Source organism: Microplitis mediator, chromosome 6, assembly GCF_029852145.1.
Source record: "Microplitis mediator isolate UGA2020A chromosome 6, iyMicMedi2.1, whole genome shotgun sequence".
NCBI lineage: Eukaryota > Metazoa > Arthropoda > Insecta > Hymenoptera > Braconidae > Microplitis > Microplitis mediator.
The window spans coordinates 14,760,987-14,781,529 of NC_079974.1; the positions used below are offsets into that span (position 1 = coordinate 14,760,987).

The 20,543-nt window shown below is 25.6% G+C and overlaps 2 protein-coding genes across 5 annotated transcripts; both read left to right on the forward strand.

The window, feature by feature from the left end:
* The first annotated feature begins 608 nt into the window (after positions 1-608).
* LOC130670163 (zinc finger FYVE domain-containing protein 1-like) lies at positions 609-3,924 on the forward strand. Of its 3 annotated transcripts, XM_057473401.1 has the most exons (7): positions 628-811; positions 971-1,771; positions 1,862-2,234; positions 2,298-2,559; positions 2,621-3,071; positions 3,147-3,395; positions 3,535-3,924. In XM_057473401.1, the coding sequence occupies exons 2-6, from the start codon at positions 994-996 to the stop codon at positions 3,368-3,370; spliced, it is 2,088 nt and encodes a 695-aa protein (XP_057329384.1). In that variant the 5' UTR covers positions 628-811; positions 971-993; the 3' UTR covers positions 3,371-3,395; positions 3,535-3,924. The 3 variants fall into 3 exon arrangements, with proteins under 3 accessions (XP_057329383.1, XP_057329384.1, XP_057329382.1); XM_057473400.1 differs by having other exon boundaries at positions 609-739; positions 3,147-3,924; XM_057473399.1 differs by having other exon boundaries at positions 3,147-3,924.
* Positions 3,925-4,295: 371 nt separating this feature from the next.
* On the forward strand, positions 4,296-12,330 carry LOC130669736 (putative uncharacterized protein DDB_G0288537). Of its 2 annotated transcripts, none has more exons than XM_057472780.1 (6): positions 4,296-4,422; positions 6,593-7,179; positions 7,259-7,662; positions 8,040-8,343; positions 8,427-8,535; positions 11,601-12,330. In XM_057472780.1, the coding sequence occupies exons 2-6, from the start codon at positions 6,672-6,674 to the stop codon at positions 11,935-11,937; spliced, it is 1,662 nt and encodes a 553-aa protein (XP_057328763.1). In that variant the 5' UTR covers positions 4,296-4,422; positions 6,593-6,671; the 3' UTR covers positions 11,938-12,330. The 2 variants fall into 2 exon arrangements, with proteins under 2 accessions (XP_057328763.1, XP_057328762.1); XM_057472779.1 differs by lacking the exon at positions 4,296-4,422 and adding an exon at positions 6,011-6,424.
* The last annotated feature ends 8,213 nt before the right edge of the window (positions 12,331-20,543 follow it).

Genomic DNA, 20,543 nt, shown 5'->3' on the forward strand with positions numbered 1-20,543 from the left:
ATATAGAATTGAAAAAGACAAAAACAATGCAAAATCCAGAATAAAATTATATTTTATTAGCGTCCTTTCAATTTGGTTTTTTTCGATCCCAAAACTTTTTGCTGTCTGTGAGTTTTTCGAGTTATAAAATTATGTTCAAAAATCAGAATTACTTAAAAAAAAAAACTTTTTTTTCATTGTAGTCATTCACGGTATCAATAAAAAATTTATCGAATTAAATATTTTTTTATCTCGTATTTTATAAATAACTGGTCAAATTGTTTAAATAAATTTAGTTTTTTTTTTCTAAAATTTTATTTTTCAATAACTAACAGCCACATTATTGATAAATCACACCACCTCAAATTTAATCTCGATCTAGATACATGGTTACTAAAACAATTACTGTATCTCCAAGTAGGGTATAACAGTCACTTTGGATTTTCTAACGTCTAAATAAATAGCAGATAAAAAATTTTTCAAAACTTTTTTTTTAAATAAACTCTTTTTTTCATATAACTTACACTTAAAGAGTGTAAAATTGTTTAAAACATATCATTTAAAAATATGTTATGTTGACATATAAATTTTTAAATAAATTTTGTAACTCTAGCCTCTAGCGCCACCTGATTTATCATTGCCTGAAAGCGAATTAAACTTCCGAGTTTTGCGCAGCAGTCAAGTACTGTTGTGTGTGATTATAATAATTATATATTTTCCAAGTTTTGTTATAACATCAAATCAAGTGTCGTCGTACCTGGTAATAATAAAATAGATGCAATTAAAAGTTTATTTGTGTAACAAATACATTTTTTATCAAAAATCTATTTTTGTATGTAAATTCATAAATATATACATACTACATATATATATATATATATATATATATATATATATATATATATATATATATATATATATATATATATATATATATATATATATATATATATTTATATATATATATTTATATATAATCTTAATTTTAAAGAGTAAAAATATTTTGACGGAATAATGAGCGCTTTGGAACACTACAGTAGAGATCAACCTTCATGGAAAGGATGTAAAACAGATTCAAATAGTCCTGCTATCATGCAAAGCTTGGATAGTTTATCAACTAGTAATAAAGACATTTATAACTTACCTTATAGTTGTCCATCAAATTATGGAGATTTATCAATTAATGGAATGTCACCTTTAAATGAAACTATTGATAAAAATTATTCAAATTTTTCCGAAATTTCAAATAGTTTTTTATTAATTGACGAAAAAGAATATCTGAAAGTGACGAATCTCGAAGAATTTATTGAAAAACTTGGTTTTACTGAAAAAAATTTAAAAATAAAAGTTGTATCTATTTTCGGAAATACTGGAGACGGTAAATCACACACATTAAATCAAACATTTTTTAATGGCAAAGAAGTATTTAAAACTTCAAGTGAACAAAATTCTTGTACTATGGGAGTTTGGGCAGCATTTGATCCACGACTTGGAGTTATTTGTTTAGATACAGAAGGACTTTTGGGTGTAACTGTTCATGAAAATGAACGAACACGATTATTACTTAAAGTACTTGCTGTTTCTGATATTGTTATTTATCGTACAAGATCTGAGAGATTACACATGGATTTATTCACATTTCTTGGTGCTGCATCAAGAGCTTATAGTTTACATTTTCAAAGCGCCCTACAAGCTTTAAGTAGAAGAGAAGGAACAATGAATACTTCTCGTACACTTGGTCCAAGTATTATTTTATTTCATGAAACCCGTCACACTCGTATCTTAACAAACAGTATTAAAATTTTTCAATTATAATTTTATAAGTTTAGAAAAAATTATATACTTGAAATATAACAACAATAATAATATATTTTTATTACAGATACATCAGAGAGTCCCGAAGATATTTTACGAAATCGTTTTACTCAAATGAGATTGGAAATTGATGCTTTCAGTTCAATAAAATATATTGGTGTACAAACGTTGAATCCACCAACAAATTACAATCCTCTTCGTATTGCTATTAAAAATGAATTATACAATACGACTGTAAGATCCGCAAGAAAACCCCACCATGTGTACAATACTCTAAGAATATTAAATGATAAATTTTCTGGAGAACTTGAAAATAATTTAAATCATCTATTTTCTGATCAGTACTTTACTTGTCAAATAAGATGTCGCAGCTGTGATTGCAGATGTCGAAATAGTATGGGACACCTTCGTGAGGGTATTCCTCATTGTAGTGAAACTAGGTTAATATAATTATGATTATTATAATTTTAAAAATCTTTTAATTTTGTACTACTTTTTCACAGATGTCGTTATCAACATCAGTATGAAAATTTGGTATATATTTGCAAAAAATGTCATGCAAATGGTAATGAAGTTATAGTAACAAGTCGTACATTGCCTCAAAATGACAATAGTTGGTATGGATTAGCAAAGTATGCATGGTCTGGTTATGTTATTGAATGCCCACGTTGTGGTGAAATATATCGTAGCCGTCAATATTGGTATGGAAATAAAAATCCTGAAGATGCTGCAGTCCGAACTGAAATTACTCATGTTTGGAATATAGTAAGTATTCACCATTAATTATTGTTAGTTATTTAAATATCAACAAAGTCATTTTTTTTAGCCTAATACAGGACTATCAAATCAAAATGCGGCTCAAAAAATAATTGACAGTGTAGCTTATCTTACTGAAGCTGTTACAAATGCATCTATTCAACCAAAAAAAGCATTAACATCTTGGGTAGCTGATCAAGTTGCGCCTACTTATTGGCGACCTAATAATGAAATACAAAATTGTCACCAATGTAAAGCATTATTTAGTCCTTTTGATACAAAACATCATTGTCGCTCATGCGGTGAAGGTTTTTGTGATAATTGTTCATCTAAAACAAAACCTGTGCCAGCAAGAAATTGGTTTACACCTGTACGTGTTTGTGACGATTGTTTCTCAAAAGATAATAATTCGAATGAAACTGCCGCTGAAATTATTGAAAGAGATGTTAGTGTTAGAAAAGTCAGTGAGCATGTTGTTTCAACTTTAAACGCATTTGGAACTGTATTGACTTATTCAAAATGTAAATATTTGTACTTAAATTTAATTTTGTATATATTATCATACAACAAATAGTAATAATACATATTTTATTTAGCGCTAATTAAAGACACCGTTCGACCAACATATTGGGTACCTGATTCTGAATTAATTAATTGTTGTATATGTGATAAACCATTTTCGGATATTTTACCATTTCATCACTGTAGAGATTGTGGTCGTGGTGTATGTCAAGATTGTTCACAACATCGTAAACCTGTACCACGTCGTGGTTGGGATAAACCAGTTCGTGTATGCGATTCTTGTGTTAAAAGTGATTGACCATAAAAAAAATTAATCAGTAATGGTAAATATTAAAAAATATTCATAATGTTTTACGAAATTGTTTAGAGTATTATTTATTTTCGTTATTGAATTGAAGAAATATTTATGAATAATATTTAAACATAAGAAAATAATTTTTGATTCTATTTTTTTTTCTTGAGACAAAAAAAAAAAAAAAAACAGATACAAAAAGAGAAGTGCCATAAGTGGAATTTATTTTTTAATTAAATATAACCAATTTAACTATCAATCTGTTCATGTGTTTTTAATGAAAAACTAATTTATAATAAAATGCGTGATTGATAAATATATTATAAATTATAAATAATTTATATTTATCTAATAATATTACTGATGTTATAAAAATATTTTATAATAGTATTTTTTATTGCAATGCAAATAATCTATACTCGGCTGTGAATTGACTATCGAAAGCGCATTTTTATCAACTGTCAGAAATACGAAGCACGTCAAGTACATTCCATTGTTTACGTATTTACATCTTTGTAGTTTTATTTTTAAATTTAAATAAAAATAATATAATAATTGTCTCCACTGTCTTTTTCTTCATCTTTCTATCATTTTGAACACAATTTTTTACTGTACTGTTCAATACAGTCATTAAAAAATAAACCTCAATCGTTCATAAAAGCTAAATTTAAAAGGACTTATCCGCAGTAAAAAATTAAGTCCATCAATATTATATTTAAACAAAATTTTTAGTAATTTGATAATTAAACTTTATTTAATTATTCCTTGAAATTAATTAATTAATGATCGACAAAAATTTTTTAAATTTTAAAATGAGCGGCATTATTTCAAAAACATTTTTTTTTATTCTTGTACCTAAGATTACGCATGCGTAAAGTATTCTACTGTAGATTTGTAAACGTAACTATTGTACTGAATATTTTTGTGATTTGTGACGTTTCAACATGGTTTCTCTGATCAGCTGGGTGTTGTGCAGTGTTGTGTAGATGCATGAGTGTATGCTTGCAATGCTCGTCTTCGTTAAATTTTCTAAGGCCATCGTCTATCGCCGTGTACACGTAAGTGCTTTGTTACAGGGAATAAATATAAAATAATAATATATGATGTGATGTGTGTTTGTGTTATTATTTAATATTGTTATTGTTTTTTTTTAACAATTAATATAAAATAAACTATAAACGTACGATCATAAAACAATATTTAATATACTAAATGGCCCACTTAAATTTTTATTAATTTTTTAAAATATATTTTTTTGATAGCATAAAAAATATATTATTTATTTATGCTGAAGTTTATTTAGTAAATAATTATTTGTAAATTAAATAATAATTATGACGCGTTAAATAGAACGATAACCATACGAAATAATACAGCCAAGTAAAAAATAAAAAGAGACTATAATTTTCAATTTTATTTAAAAGTTTATGATATGTTATTTACTATTAATATATTATTTTATTAAAACATAATTATTTCGAGTTTTTAAATTTATTTCAAGTTTTGGGAATTGTGTGCAAGTGTAGCCATTTTCATGCTTACTCGAGTTTCGTAATCATTATCAACTCCATATTTGAATTCAACAAGTAACACAGTCTCGTGCATTTTACAATATTTTATTAATTACACTAAATAATGTTACAATAGAGTATTTAATTAATTGAGTAATTAAATTATTTATTTTATTTTTTCAATAATCTATATGATTTTTATAAATCAAGAAAATTTAATTTTTAAAATCTGTTTCATATTTTTTATGCTTTCTTTCTAATTTCATAATTTTCTAAGCATAACAAAATAATAATAATAATAATAATTTAAATAATCAACTCGATAAAATATTATGATGCTAAATAAAATAAAAATTTTTGAAAATAAGTAAATTAACGTATAAATACATTTATACTTTATAATAATACAATATAATTTCAGCGCCATTTCAGTTCATTGCTGTTGCAGCTGAAATAAAAGTTTAAATTACTTAATTACTATTATTATTATTATAAAACCCGACTCATAATTATGTTTTTTCATTAATTATAATCTGTTGTTTCTAAATTAATTAGTATTCCCTTGCAGTTGTGAATACTCCAAATCGTTGTCCACCATTTTGTCGCCTCATTAAAAGAATAAACAAATGGCGCAATTGGTCCGCCGGGTTTGAGATTATTATTCGAATGAACTTGCAACGTCAACAAAAAAAATAATCATATACTAATTTACCAATTTTTCATACATCTTAATGTTGCGTTATTGTAGTTCCTAATGGAGGATAGATACTAAAAAAAAAAAGAATTGTTACTATCAGTTACCACAAAATTGATAAAACAATCAGTTTTGTAATGTTAAGAAAGTTAGTATAGTTGGGGGTGTGTTGAAGCACTGTCGAACCAACTAGCCGTTGCTTGGCAACAACATCTTATTAACTTATGGCCGCCAAACCAAACGCTATTGATGCCTATGTCGCCTTTTTTTAATTGTTGAATTCATCATATACATATACTTTTTTTATTTTTTTATGTGAGTGTAATTTTTAAAAAATAAATAACTGTCACAACAAACATTGATATTTAGTATTGAAAAAAGTTGAATGATAAACAATAATATTTTATTATTTATAATAAAGGAAAATTAATTTAAAAGTATGTTTTAAAAAATGACATCCTTAATTGTGTTAAACTAAATTTTTATAACAACGAACGAATTAAATTTTAGGTGAGATCTTTGATGACACGCGACTTAATAAATAATTTCGATAAACGTTTCCATAGCAACGCATATATAGTACCACGTATATAAAGATACTAACTTAGACATACTCTTCCTAGAGAGAAACCAAGAGAAAAAAAAAAGAGATGAATCAGATAGAAGAAAATATTAGTAGTCCTTGCAGCGCCACAACGCGTTTTACTGTGGCTATTTCTGACGACACGTCTACGACGTCGTCAACGGTTTTTTTTATCATGGGCACATCGTGTTTTATATTTAGATAGGAACATAACTGAAATTAGATGCTTGTATCAAGAACGAAGAGATAAACGCCAGCCGATGAAATCCGAGGTGGCAACTTCCTTCTTTTCAATCCTGTCCAAATATCTTAATAAATTTATTTCTTTTTGCATGGATATAATATAATCATATCATACTGTTTATTTTAATAATAAATTATCATTTATCAATTGATGTTGTCATTATTCATTAATTATAGATTATTAATCTTTATTTCAGTGATCGGCAAATTTATTTAGTGTCTGTCAGGACTAAAGAAAAATAATTAATTTGAAAAATATAAAAAAAAAGAAAAAAAATGGCACCAGACAGACCCGATCAATCGGGATTGGAGACAACATGTAATTTAACCGTTACACGAGTTTTTAATATTGGCGATGCAGTAGTGACACTGAAAGAAGCAGATAATGCTAGTGCATTTGCTGACAAGAATAATGTTAATATAGGTGATATAGCTTCATCAGATATTATCAATAATCCTCCGATTGTTAAAAATCTAAATGAATTTGGTAGTGCATTAATAGTTAAACAAAATCAATCCGACGACGATCTTACGTCGTTAACGTGGCTTCATCAGCAAAATCTTCTTAAAGGGTTAGAAATTTCAAGTCCTACCAAAAGTATCAAAGATGAAAATATTAATAATAACAACAATAATAATAATATTATTAATAATAATAATAATAATAATAATAATAATAATAATAATAATGATAACAATAATAACAATAATGTATGTGAGGATAGTACAGAACTTTCAGAAAATACAAACTCTACATCAAGTATTGATGATAATTATTTTTCAGGTAAAAAATTATTTCATATTTTTATTTGATTAATTTAAAGTTTTAGAAAATAACAGTAATATAAGTTCATCTGTCGCAGGAAAATTATGCCAAAGTAATCAAAACTCTGATCAGAATTATGAAAAATCCGAGCCATTCTTTCAGGACACTAGGAAAAATTCTTACATTGGAACACAACAAAGTAATCAAGTCAAGATATCATTGAACAACAATAATTTACCAGTTTCAAATCGCAATAAACATCCAACTCACATACCTTACGATCCTCATTTGCATAAAAATAGTAAACCGCCGTATTCATTTTCTTGCCTTATCTTCATGGCAATTGAAGATAGTCCAATGAAGGCATTACCAGTTAAAGAAGTCTATGCTTGGATACTTGATCATTTTCCTTACTTTAGAAATGCACCAACTGGATGGAAAAATTCTGTTAGGCATAATCTAAGCTTAAACAAGTGTTTTCGTAAAGTGGAAAAAGCACCAGTACGTAAACAATATATATTTATTTATTTATTTACTTTTTACGCCAATCGGCACTATACATCATCTTAACATAGGTTAACTTTAATACAATATACAATATATGAGATAATAGAGCTAGAATGCTATACAATTTCGAATCTAATTGTTTGTGAAAAAAAATAAAGAAAATTGGTTGCTTGAAAGTTACTGTGTGTGAGCAGCTAGTATTTTAGTAACCGTTCTCTAATAAAAGAGCGAAAATTCTGGTATGACCCTTGGAAGAAGTTGACATCACTATGCATAGAGTTGACTAGATTGCATATCCTATTTTTTTAATCTTAACATAATTAATAATTTAATTTAAATTAAAATATTTATTTAAATATTAATTTTTTTAGAATTTAGGAAAGGGATCATTATGGATGGTAGATGATCAGTATCGTCCAAATTTAATTCAAGCGTTATCGCGAGCGCCCTTCCCTCCACCAACTGGACAAAATATTTCTTCACCAGACAAAACTATGAAAAAAAATACTAGTACACGACTTCCTGATCCTGTGTTGTTCCCTTATTTATCTAAGAGGCTTGCATCAAGTAATATTACTGATAGTCCAGAACTTGAATTTGACAGTGACGTTGATGCTGCTGCGGTTGCTATGCTTTCTTTTAAACATGGGCCTATTATTCTTAATCATAATAAAGGTATTATAGTATTAATATTATTTAGTTATTAATTTTTTTAGTGATTGTAATAATTACAACATCATCGTACCATTTATTTACAGAGCGAAAACGAAAATCTAATATTGAACCCGAAAAATTGATACCTGTAATTACGCGAAGTTCTAGTGAAGATCATACATATAGCTGTATAACTTCCTTGAAATCTGACAGGTAAAACTTTTTATATTACTTAAATTAATACATTTTTTTATAGACAATGTCAGACAGTGTTATCAAAAATCTAATGACTGAAATGTCAACTATACTTGAATTTTATTTACAAATAAAAAAAAATTAAATCGTTAATTAAAAAGAAGATAACGTAGCACAAACTTTTCTATCATATAAATTATTTTGAAAATTGCAGACGTTATTATTTAGTTTAACGAAAATTGAGGAATAAATCTTAATGTCAATATTATAATTTGAAATAGTAAATTCATACTTAATTTTTTTTTTTTTTTCAATATAATTTTTAATTATTGAAAACGTTAAAAGACAACAAACAGATAGTAAGTTGAACATAATTGTTCATCTCTTTGTCACCGCTCATAAGCGCGACAATGTCGCCATCTATAATTAACAATTTTATAAATTCAAATAATTTAACATTATAATATATTATACTAACGCAAAAAATTAAATGAACAGAAAAATTTTAGAAACTTTTTAGTAATTTTTGAAAGATTGTAACTTTGTGAAAAATAATCGTAGTGAGATTTCAAAAAAGCATTTTAAAGCTTGAAATCTCTAGTTCCAATATCTTTTGTTCAATATTTTTTAGAGCTACGGCTGTTGCGCAATCATAAGAAATATCGTGAGACAAAAATTTTCGAAATTTTTTTTCTATTTCTTTCAGAGGATACACGGGCTGAGGAAAATTTTTTTTCAGCTAAGCCAATACATAACTGACTTAGCAAATTTATTCAGCTTCAATTTTATTTTTTTTAGCCTCGTCCGACAATTTGTCCCAGAGATATTAGCCTTCAAACGAAAAAAGATCCTTTTGGCTTTGATGAAAAATAAAATTCCCCAAAAATGTATTAAAAAATTACTTCAAACAATTTAAAAAAAAATTGGCATTTTTTTTTTTTTAACTTTTTTTTTTTGATTTTTTTTTCTTTCTTCATCTTACATTTACTGAGTAACTGAGGCAAAAATGGATGAAAAGTAAAAAAAAAATTTTTTTTTTCATTTTGATGATTACACAACTAAAGAAATAAAACTTGTACTTTTAATTGTCAACTTTGGTCAATCACCCCAGAATAACGATTCGATGGGTCAATTTAAAAAATTGTAGGGTTATTAGGGAATAACCAAAAAAAGTCATTTTTTGTACTTATTTCTAATGGATGTTAAGGATAAATAAAAATTTTGTAGGAAATTTAATAAATTTTCTTAAGCCTCCCCCCAATTTAGCATGCGATCATTGGTAACTGAGATATCGATGATCAAAACCATAAAAATCCTTTTTTGTTTGAAGGCTGGTATCTCTGGGACAAATTGTCGGACGAGGCTATAAAAAAAGCAAAAAATTGAAGCTGAATAAATTTGCTAAGTGAGTTATGTATTGACTTAACTGAAAAAAAATTTCCCAGCCCGTGGACCCCCTGAAAGAAAAAAAAAACAATTTCGAAAATTTTTTTCTCACGATATTTCTCATGATTGCGCAACAGCCGTATCTCTAAAAAAATTTCGATCAAAAGATATTGGAACTTGAGATTTCAAGCTTGAAAATGCTTTTTTAAAAATCCCGATACGATTATTTTTCACAGTTACAGCCTTTCAAAAATCACTAAAAAATTTCTAAAATTTTTCTGTTCCTTTGATTTTTTGTGTTAGTGTATATAAAATTTTTTTTTTGCTTAAAAATTTTCATACATTCAAAAATTTTATAATAAATAAATTAATTCAATTCGATATTTTATAATATAAATAAATAAATAATAATATGCTTATTAATCTTTGATATGCTTGATCTGAATCATTTTTTCTGGTTTTATAAATCTAGTTTTTCTAAGATGAAAAAGTAACTGAATTAAGTCTATACATTGAGCAATTTGAAAATGATGAAAATTGAAATTTAGTTTTTTTTTCTTGAAACTGTAAGAAATCAATTTTTATGTTGCATGAAATACAATCTACATTTTTTTTCTAATTACAAAAGATTTTTGTTTTAATAAAATGATGTTTGATTTCTTATAATGTCATCGATTTAGAATCTTGTGAAATTTTTTTATGAAACAGTATTTTATGAACTTAAATTCTTTATAATATTGTTAACTCAATTTTGAATGAAAATTAAAAAAAATTAACTTTAAAATTATAATGATTAATTGTGTATTATTGATAGAATAACATTGCCTGATTTCGAACTTGAAGAATTTTTTCAGATCGTCCAAAATAAAAATTAATGGAAAAGAAAAATTTTCGACGTGATTGATGTAGTTAAAGTGATCAATAGCTGATATATCAGCTAAAAAATTTCTTTCGTTCAAGTTTGAAATATATATAAGGTAAGAGACCCAGTACCTGATCAGGGAACTAGAACCTGATTAGGTACTGGGTCTCCAACCTGACATAATAAAAATTTTAATTACAAAGTCATTCTGGTTTTCATTATTGAATTTCTATAATTGTTCAAATTTTTTTTCAGTTGAATGTAGTAAACAATTGTTTAATTTTTTCTTTCAAATGCAATGCAATTTTTCACCTTTCAAAATTTTAACTAATTCGAAACTATTCGGAGGAAATGAAAAATTTTAAGGTTTTATCATAAATCTGATTATTATAAGTTATTATTGACAAAATAAGTTGTTGATTTGGAAGAGACCGTTTAGTTAGTTTTTATTTTTTTGCCAATTTTGGAAATGCGATAAGACAACAACAGTTAGTTTATAGTGTACATATTGTGAGATGAAGTTATATTAAATGAAACAAGAAAGAAAAAATCAATTTTTTAAAAATTGAATATCAGAATCACTCATCAAATTTTGACAGAATTTTTTTTTTACCTAGTTAAATTTTTTATCTAAATGCTTAAAAATCAATAAAAATTTAAAAGTAATCTATTAAAATTGATAATCAGGAATAAATAAACTAAAGTAATTTTTGGTGAAGCAAATGAAGAAAACAAATATTTTATAATTTAACATACATTTTTATTTTCATTAATAATTTTACCTCAAAATAAAAAATAAAATGTACTGATAATAAAAATAAAAATTTGTTTACAGTAAAGCGTCGAATAGCTTAATCTTAGACGATACGGGAACAGACGTTGATGAACAACGTAAAATAGCCGAAGGCGCGGATGCTCTACTCAACCTTGCTGGAGTGGCTTTTGTTAATAACAACAATTGCTGTACGCATAATTCTCAAGAACTAACTACAAATACCGTCAGTACAATTGCAGTGAATCATACCATCCAATTGCCGTCAGTACAGGTATCCCCATCTAAATCAAAGCGACGCATCATCTCGAGCGATTACTCTAGTCTACCAGACAAACGACGTAAGCGCTGGCGCGAGTGGGGTGAAAGTAATAGGTACCCTAAACAAATCCGGGGTTAGTGATAAGTGTTTGTTCATGGTTTTTCTCTTTCGGAGAAAAAGAAGATTTTTTTAAAACGAGATGGAATTAATAATTAGCTGTACGTCAACTCTACACAGTGGCCAAAGTTATATTTTCAAAAAAAAAAAACTAAAGATTCTAAGAAAAGTAGTTAATAAATGGTGAAGGAATTCAAAAAATAATAATAAAATTTGAAGTGTTTTTTTCGATTATAGTTTAATAGAGATTTATTATATTTATTATTATTGGTGCAAATAAATCTCTTAACACATGGTAAGTATGTTGAAAAAAAGCACTGAAATACGAGCAATAATAGAAATGATTAAATGATAATTATTAGTAAGAGATAAATTATATATATATATATATATATATATATATATATATATATATATATATATATATATATATATATATATATATATATATATATATATATATATATATATATATATATATATATATAAATATATTCATATAAAAAAACGTAGGATCAGTCACGAATCAAAGATAACTATAATTTTAAGTAATACATCTAACTGGATAAAAGTAATGACTAATAAAAATTAGACAAAAACTTTTTAGAAATATTATAAAGAAATTTTTTGCCAATTTAAAAAATGTTTTAAGACAAAAAAAATAGTTAGTTTCTAGTACACATATTGTGAGATGAGGATATATTTAATGAAAGAAGAATCTAATTAATGATTATTAGGGCTATATATATATATATATATATATATATATATATATATATATATATATATATATAGAGAGAGAGAGAGAGAGAGAGAGAGAGAGAGAGAAATTAATATATTTAAATCATGAAGATAATGATAAAAAAAACTAGTGGTAAAATAATATAAGGGAAAATGGTGAGATAAAATAGTATTTTACTGTAAATACCACTTATATATGCTCGGATAACGTTCTAGTTAAAAAATAATGAATCATCTAAAATTAAAAAAAACAAAAGAAAAAATAGAAACGTAAAAATTATCATCACGAATAAAACCAAAATAATAAAAAAGAAAAAAATTACAATTTGCCCTATATGTATAGTTTCACGAAAAGTAATTTAAACTACGCTATATATCATAATAAATCGTTTTTAATTTTCATAATGCTTTCTTTTGTTTCGTAATTAGTTTTCTAAATATTTTGGCACATTCGTAATAACAGCAGTAGCAGATTCATAATCATATTTTTAATAAATAAAAGTACTATTACAATAAATAGATTGAAATGGTTTGTATCAATTAATATCAGAATAAATGGAACAAAGTTGAGTAATATTCAGTAAATTTTATCTTTTGATTAACCAAATTGATTGTCTAAGAGTCTGAAAGTACTATATATCTTTTATTAAGAAATATTTTTTTTCAAATTTTCCGTTAAGATACGTCATAGTAAAAAAAAAAAAATTCGAGAAAAAGTTTTTATTTTAAGGTATTTTCTGATTTTACAGCTTTAATTATTTTCTAGCACATCTATATATCTCAAAATTATAATTGATTTTTTAATCATTTTAACAAAGAAAACGGTTAGTTTTATTTTATTTTTTTTATTTACTTAGTAACTAATCAGAATCAAGTTTAATAATTTTGAAGATGTTAGTATCTTAAAAGTAGTCATAAAAATATGATTAAGATATCTGACAATAACTGAATGTTCATATTAATTTCCTTTTTTTGTCATTAATATTTCATGCCTCGATAAAACAAATTAGAAACTGGCACAAAAGAATAACGATTTTTATGATGCGGTTCGTTCCTCGTAGCAGCTATATATACTGTACAAAAGAACAAAGTAAGAAATGAAAAGTTGGAAAAATAAAATATATATATATATATGTATGTATATTTTTTTTTTTTTACAGGGCTTTACTCGTGTGTTATGATAAAAGCTCTTCCTAACTACTTCACTGATGTACAGTTAATTAATATAAAGAGAAAATTAGAAAAAATATAGATTTAAAATTATTATTTAGGTGTCATAGATTTTATAAATATTGAAAATTGTGTTAAATACATATATATCTATATATATATATATATATATATATATATATATATATATGTTGGCAGATCCATTGCTTCACGCGTGGATCACCGATTTGGACGCCGATTTTTTTTCTCGAAAGTAGGTTAGAAAAGAAAGTGATCCTGAAAATTTGAGCTCAATAATCCTAAATCCAGCCACTGGAGAAGTTTTTGAAATTTGAAAAAATTCAATTTTTTGGTATTTTTTAAAAATTATTATCTCAGCTTCTATATAACTTAGAGAGACTTTTCCGGCGGCATTTTTTTCTATGTACACTCTACTTTCAAGAAAAAAATAGATATTTGCTCTAAACTAATATCCGGCTTAATGGGGAGCTTCCAATTAAACCACTGAATTAGCAAAATTTCCCCTTTTTTTAAAATCCTCTCATATCTACCGTTTTCAAAGTAGAAAGATAAATGACAGCTGATATTTTTTGTGCAAGTGTCTTCTGTTATCTACCGTAATTTTCCGTAATTGCTCCGATTTCGTTTATATACGGTTATCTAAAGCCGATCAATTTTTCAAAAATCGCTATTTTCAGATAGCTATTACTTTTTTCTCGGAACTTCGATTTGCTTCAAATTTTCAGGAAAGTTGCTTTGTTATATCCCTAAAAAGCTCTGAAAATTTCAACTTTGGTATCGAGCTTGGATCCAAGTTATAAATTTTCAAACATCACGAAAATTGTTTTGTTTAAAATAAGATTTTATATATATAAACGGAATTCCGTATATAAACAGAATCGAAGCAATTAAGGAAAATGACGGTAGTTATCAACAGAATATACTTACACAAAAAACATCAGCTGTTATTTATCCTTCTACTCTGAAAACTGTAGATTTGAGAGGATTTAAAATAAAAGAAAAAATTTGGCTAATTCAGTGGTTTAGTTGGAAGCTCCCAATTGCCGGATATTGGTTTAGAGCAAATATCTACTTTTTTCTTGAAAGTAGAGTATACATAGAGAAAAATGTCGTCAGAATAGTCTCTCTAAGTTATATAGAGGCTGAGATACAAATTTTTAAAAATAACCAAAAAATTGACTTTTCAAATTTCAAAAAGTTCTCCAATGTCCGGATTTAGGGGTATTGAGCTCAACTTTTCAGGATCACTTGCTTTTCTAACACACTTTCGTCGAAAAGTAATGGATCTGCCTATATATTCATGTCTCTATATATATACATATATATATATTATGTCTCAAATTTAAAGCGTTTATTACAATATTTTTATTAATTTTTAATGCAAAATTTTTAATTTAGAAAAATTTACAGCTCTATTTGATTGCACTTTTAAAATTTATTTTTTTATAGTAAACTACTAATAAGATCTGAACAATTTGACAGATTTAATAATAATTTTATATTTTACAATTTTAATATTTGGATATTTACAAAAATGAGAAGTTTATAAAAAATAGTTATTCGTTATGGTGTATAGCCACAATAACAAGATTTGTAGAAAAATTATCTGAATATATCATTTGGCTTCTACGTTTAAATTATGATTTAGTATATGCCTAACGAACAGTTAAATTTTTATTTTTCCACATCTTAAAAAAAAAAAAAAAGAAATTATATTTCATGTTATTTTTTTTTCTATTTCAAAGTTAATTAACTTTGTAATATAAGTAAGATGTTAATTTCGCGGTTATATGATATCAACAACGAAAATTGAATATAATTTTTACAAAATTATCAATTTTTTATTTTTTATTTATGATGTTATTTTACAAATGTAAATATTTAACAATTAACAAAATAATTTGTTTTCAACAAACTAAATTAAATTAATGACCATAAATCTTAAAACCATTTACATTTAACTTAAAATTTTTTATATTCATCTTATTGTTGTTAATGTTGTTGTTGTTTATAATTATATATTATTTTTTTTATGCGACTATCATTAATAAAAAAATTTAAAAAAAAAATTAAATTAATTAATTGTATCAAATCTGAGTATCAGTTAATGTAGTAAATTATGACGACAACCATTATATAAATTAATTATAAATGCACTAATTTTATTGCACTAATTTTTATTTTCTACGAGTGATGGTTGGTTCTTCCATGTAGTTTATTCTAAACTAATTTAATAGGAAAGCTTATTCATATGATTGTTATTACTTATGATAAGCTATTTATAGTTAGACAGTAGTTAAAAACGAATAGTTCAATTGAAGACAAATGTTTTATATACAAAAAAAAAAAAAAGAATATATAATTATTTGTGGCGTAAAAGAATATTTAATAAATTAATAAATCACAAAGTAGTAAGCAATACACCAGTAACACCTGATATCGAATGAAATACTCTAGTCGGCTGAGTTATTTTATTAATCGAATTATGACGATTGTTATCAAAGAACATAACACTTAATAATGAAAAATATTTTAAAAAGTCGATTATGAATGAGAGCATAAAGTATATATATTTTAAAAAAGTGATACATCTAGCAACGGACAATCAAAATGCCACATCGTGTTTCATTTGTTTCAGTTGCGTTATGTTGTGCCAAACAGATGAGTAAAAGCGATATGCAAAAAACAAAAAAAAAATCATCTACCACTTTTAGTAAATTTTTTATTTTTAAAACTGTTAAAGTTGTTTAACTATATTATGAACTTGAACGACAAAGTTTTAGTGATATATTTGAACTTTAAAAAATTTGAAATTTTATTTTATAAAAAAAATACAAAATTAAAAAAAAAAAATCTTCACGTTGTCAATTTCATGCTATAAATTTATAATATTAAAAAAAACATTAATGTACATAATAATAACTACTAAACAACTTTATCTTTTAATAATTTTAAGGTTTGCAAAAAGAATTAAATCAATCTGTTATATAATTAATTTGTACTTTATAATTTCGTGTTATCATACATGTATATACATTACATATATATTAGGGTTTAAAAAAAAAAACATTTTTTTTTTTTTTACAAGCCTTATGGTCTTGAAAGCTCGTCTCAGGTATAAAAAAAAATCTTCTCCCAAGAGCAAACTCGAAATCTCATTTCCGCTAAGAGCTTAACGAATACTCATTTTGCCATTTGAATTTCCTATGTCAAGCTGATTTCCGGAATTTATTGCATGTACAAGTTTGAACGGTGAATCTATGTATTATGTATAATCAGTCAGGTGTTTTAAAAAGATTTCTGAGATATTACTTACTTTCCGTATAAATTTTAAAAGTAAAATATTTTTTTTAAGACTTAAAATTGTTTGTCTTTCTGTTTTTTTTTTCTAATTAAAAAGAAAAAATCTGTTTTGAAAATAAGAAAAAAATTTTTCATGTGTTCAAAAAAAAATTCACCGACAGCATTAGCTCAAATCTTTGGCTTTGTCAGAAAACTGTTTAATATAATAAAAACATGAAATTATACGATTTATTATAGTTTAAAGCTTCATAACTTGTCTTCTGTTAGTTGTATGAAGAAAAACTCGGTAACTTTTTTGTAGAGAAGTTAATTTCTCACAAGACTATGTAATTTGATTTCTGAAAAAAAAAAAAGTTTTTCAATACTTTTATTTTTAACAAACAAAAAACACAAATTTTTTACATGCATTTTAAATAGGAAAATGAATATTCGTTAAGCTCTTAGTAGGATTGAGATTTTGATCTGCTTTTTTGGGAGGATTTTTTTTTTATACTTAAAACCAGCTTTTGAGACTAGAAAAAAAAACTATTTTTCGAAACACCCTCATATATATGAATATATAATTAAATTTAGAAAAAGAATTGTCAAAATTTTATCACAATCTAACTAAAAACTCATGTCACAATATTAAATCAAACTTTATTTGCATTTACAATTTCTGTTTGAAAGTTATTGAAAAGAAAAGAAACTTTTTATAATTACTCGCAAACTACCTGACAATTAAATCCAATAAGCTATAAATCCTAATGGTTTTTTTGATTGTCACAAAAATAATTTAATTAACTAACTATTGATTAACTATTTACTCAATTTACTTATACAAATTTTTATTAAGTTAAAAGATAAAATTTTGACATAATTTTTTTCATAAATGTAAAACTCAGATGAGTGCGGAATTAATAAAATTTCAAAAACCCAAAAAGGGTTTACATATATAAATATATACATGTATGTATGTATATATTTTATTGTCTTATTAATTTGAAGAAAACCAAGTGTAAAATATTTGTTGCTTATTAATTTAGCTTGTAATTTTAAAAAAACGTTAAACTATAAACTATAATCAATGTTACTCATTCATTTTCTTATTTACACATATAACATTCCCGTATACAAAATATATATAGATACATTGAGATATAATTTTAAAACATAAAAGAATTACGATTTTAATCCAATGATTTAATACAATGTACAACAACTTGAACACAGTTGATTATATTGATGTAATAAATATTTATAATATTCTCAATTTATTAAAAGTAATATACCATTTATCATACCATCGATTGATTGGTATTCAAGAGAACGTCGAAGGGTCGAAGATCTTCGAGGAACGTTAACTAATATTCAGTTTTTACTAAAAAAATTTGGAAAATCCAAAAGTGCACGACTCGTAATGCTCATATATTATGAAATAATAAACAACAATAAAAAAAAATCGGTCTGTCAGTTGACCCTGCGGGCCAGCCCCAAAACTTCCCGCTGTTTCCGAGCTCGCTGAGCTCGAAAACATTATTGTGAATATATTTTCGAGCTCTTCGAGCTCGCAATTACTTTTGTATGCCATTGTTTTGTAAAAAACCATTTTTTAGCATTTCTTTCTTCCACGATATCTCGCGAACGAATTAACCGATTTTGATGGTTGAGGTGGCAATCGACGCGTTTTATCAAGTTCTAAAGCTGGTCGAATTTTGAAATTGATTTATTCAGCCGTTTTTGAGAAATTTCAAAAAAACCAAGGAAAAAATTTTTTTTGAATTCTTTCGTCAACGGTTTCTCTTGAACGAATGAACTGATTTTGATGGTTGAGGTGGCATTCGACGCGGCTTATAGAGTTTTAGAGCTGATTAGATTTTGGAATAAATCCATCGAGCAAATTAAAAGTTATCCAAATAAAACATTTTCGAAAAAATTTTATTTTTGAAATATCTCTGAACGCACTCTACCGATTAAGTTCAAATTTATACGGCCTCAAGACATTAACAAGCCGCGTCGAATGACACCTCAACGATCAAAATCGGTTCATCCGTTCAAGAGTTATGAATATTTACATACATACATACGTACGTACGTACACACATACATACACTCGGACATCATCGTGAAATTAGTCAGGATAGCTTCCTAGGACCTCGAAACGTCGACATCTGATGGAAATTCGATTTTCGTAAATCGGACTGAAACCAATAACTTCCCGAATTTTTGAAAATTTACAATTTTCTTAGCGGGAAGTTAAAAATGGCGGGAAGTGCGAATAAATTTAAAATATATACAATTCTCTTTCATTAAAACTTGTCTTGTTTTTTATTATGTTATTATTTTTTTATAATTATAAAAGAACTTATTCAAAATATCTCGATTAATAACAAAAAAAAAATAAACGTAAATAAAAACAAAAATAAAAAAAAATTGAATTGAAAAAAAATTCAGGCCTACCAATTAGCAAAAAAAACAGCTGTTCTAGGACGGTAATGCACAAGCGCCCCTAGCGGAATAAATGTCCGTATAATGTATAGATATATCACCATCCATGTTAGTTTTACATAGATATATAGATATATAGTTATACAGCCTTTTTTATTCTTTCATTAATTGTAATTAAACGACACTGAGTTACCTAGCCATTTGCAATAGGAGACCTACAATTATTTCAAAGAATTTTTTTTAAAAAAATTTGATTCAATTACTGCATTTTTTCGCAAGTTATCGTGTATACGGGTTTCATACTTAACGGACAGGAAATTTTTTAAAACTATTTTTGATGTTTTTTCCGTTTTTATTCAACTAAATAAATTTTTGAAAAGTATGGAATTAATCTCCATTAAATTTTCTTCAAAATAGTATGCAAACCATCTTAATTCCGTAAACTAACAAGGGTATAATAATTGATTAGTTACCGAAGTGAGGCGAAAAAAAATTTTTCGATCGTAAAGCACGAACGAGTCGTGCAATAAATAATAATATATTTTTTTTTAAGTTGCTCGATAATTTTCTTTTTTTTTACTTTTCGTTTTATTTCAATCAATTTAAACATTTTTTACGAAATATTCAAGTTTATTATTTATTTTTATTGATATTGCAATAAAATCATTCTATTTTTCAAATATGATTATTTCTACGAACATTTTTAAAAATAAATAATTTCGTTATAATAGGTTTTTTTCGTAAATTAAAATTTTTGTGAATTAATAATTTTTTTACTCATGTCATAATTTTAAAACTCGATTATTTTACAATTTAACGCGACATATTTTAAAAGAGGTATATAATTTATATTTTTACCGTGATTAAAATCTTAAATTTTGACCTTAATTTTTATTTATTTATAATAAGAAATAATATAAAAATTCCCACACAATATTGTTCAAGTACAACAAAGAATTGAAAGA

What these genes read in the sequence shown, in the direction of transcription:
- LOC130670163 (XM_057473400.1), top strand. Translation starts at nt 994, where the DNA reads ATGAGCGCTTTGGAACACTACAGTAGAGATCAACCTTCATGGAAAGGA. An exon ending in CACTCGTATCTTAACAAACA is followed by an intron (nt 1,772 to 1,861) that starts GTATTAAAATTT and finishes TTTTTATTACAG; the next exon opens with ATACATCAGAGAGTCCCGAA. An exon ending in CCTCATTGTAGTGAAACTAG is followed by an intron (nt 2,235 to 2,297) that starts GTTAATATAATT and finishes ACTTTTTCACAG; the next exon opens with ATGTCGTTATCAACATCAGT.
- LOC130669736 (XM_057472780.1), top strand. Translation starts at nt 6,672, where the DNA reads ATGGCACCAGACAGACCCGATCAATCGGGATTGGAGACAACATGTAAT. An exon ending in TGATGATAATTATTTTTCAG is followed by an intron (nt 7,180 to 7,258) that starts GTAAAAAATTAT and finishes CATCTGTCGCAG; the next exon opens with GAAAATTATGCCAAAGTAAT. An exon ending in ACTTCCTTGAAATCTGACAG is followed by an intron (nt 8,536 to 11,600) that starts GTAAAACTTTTT and finishes ATTTGTTTACAG; the next exon opens with TAAAGCGTCGAATAGCTTAA.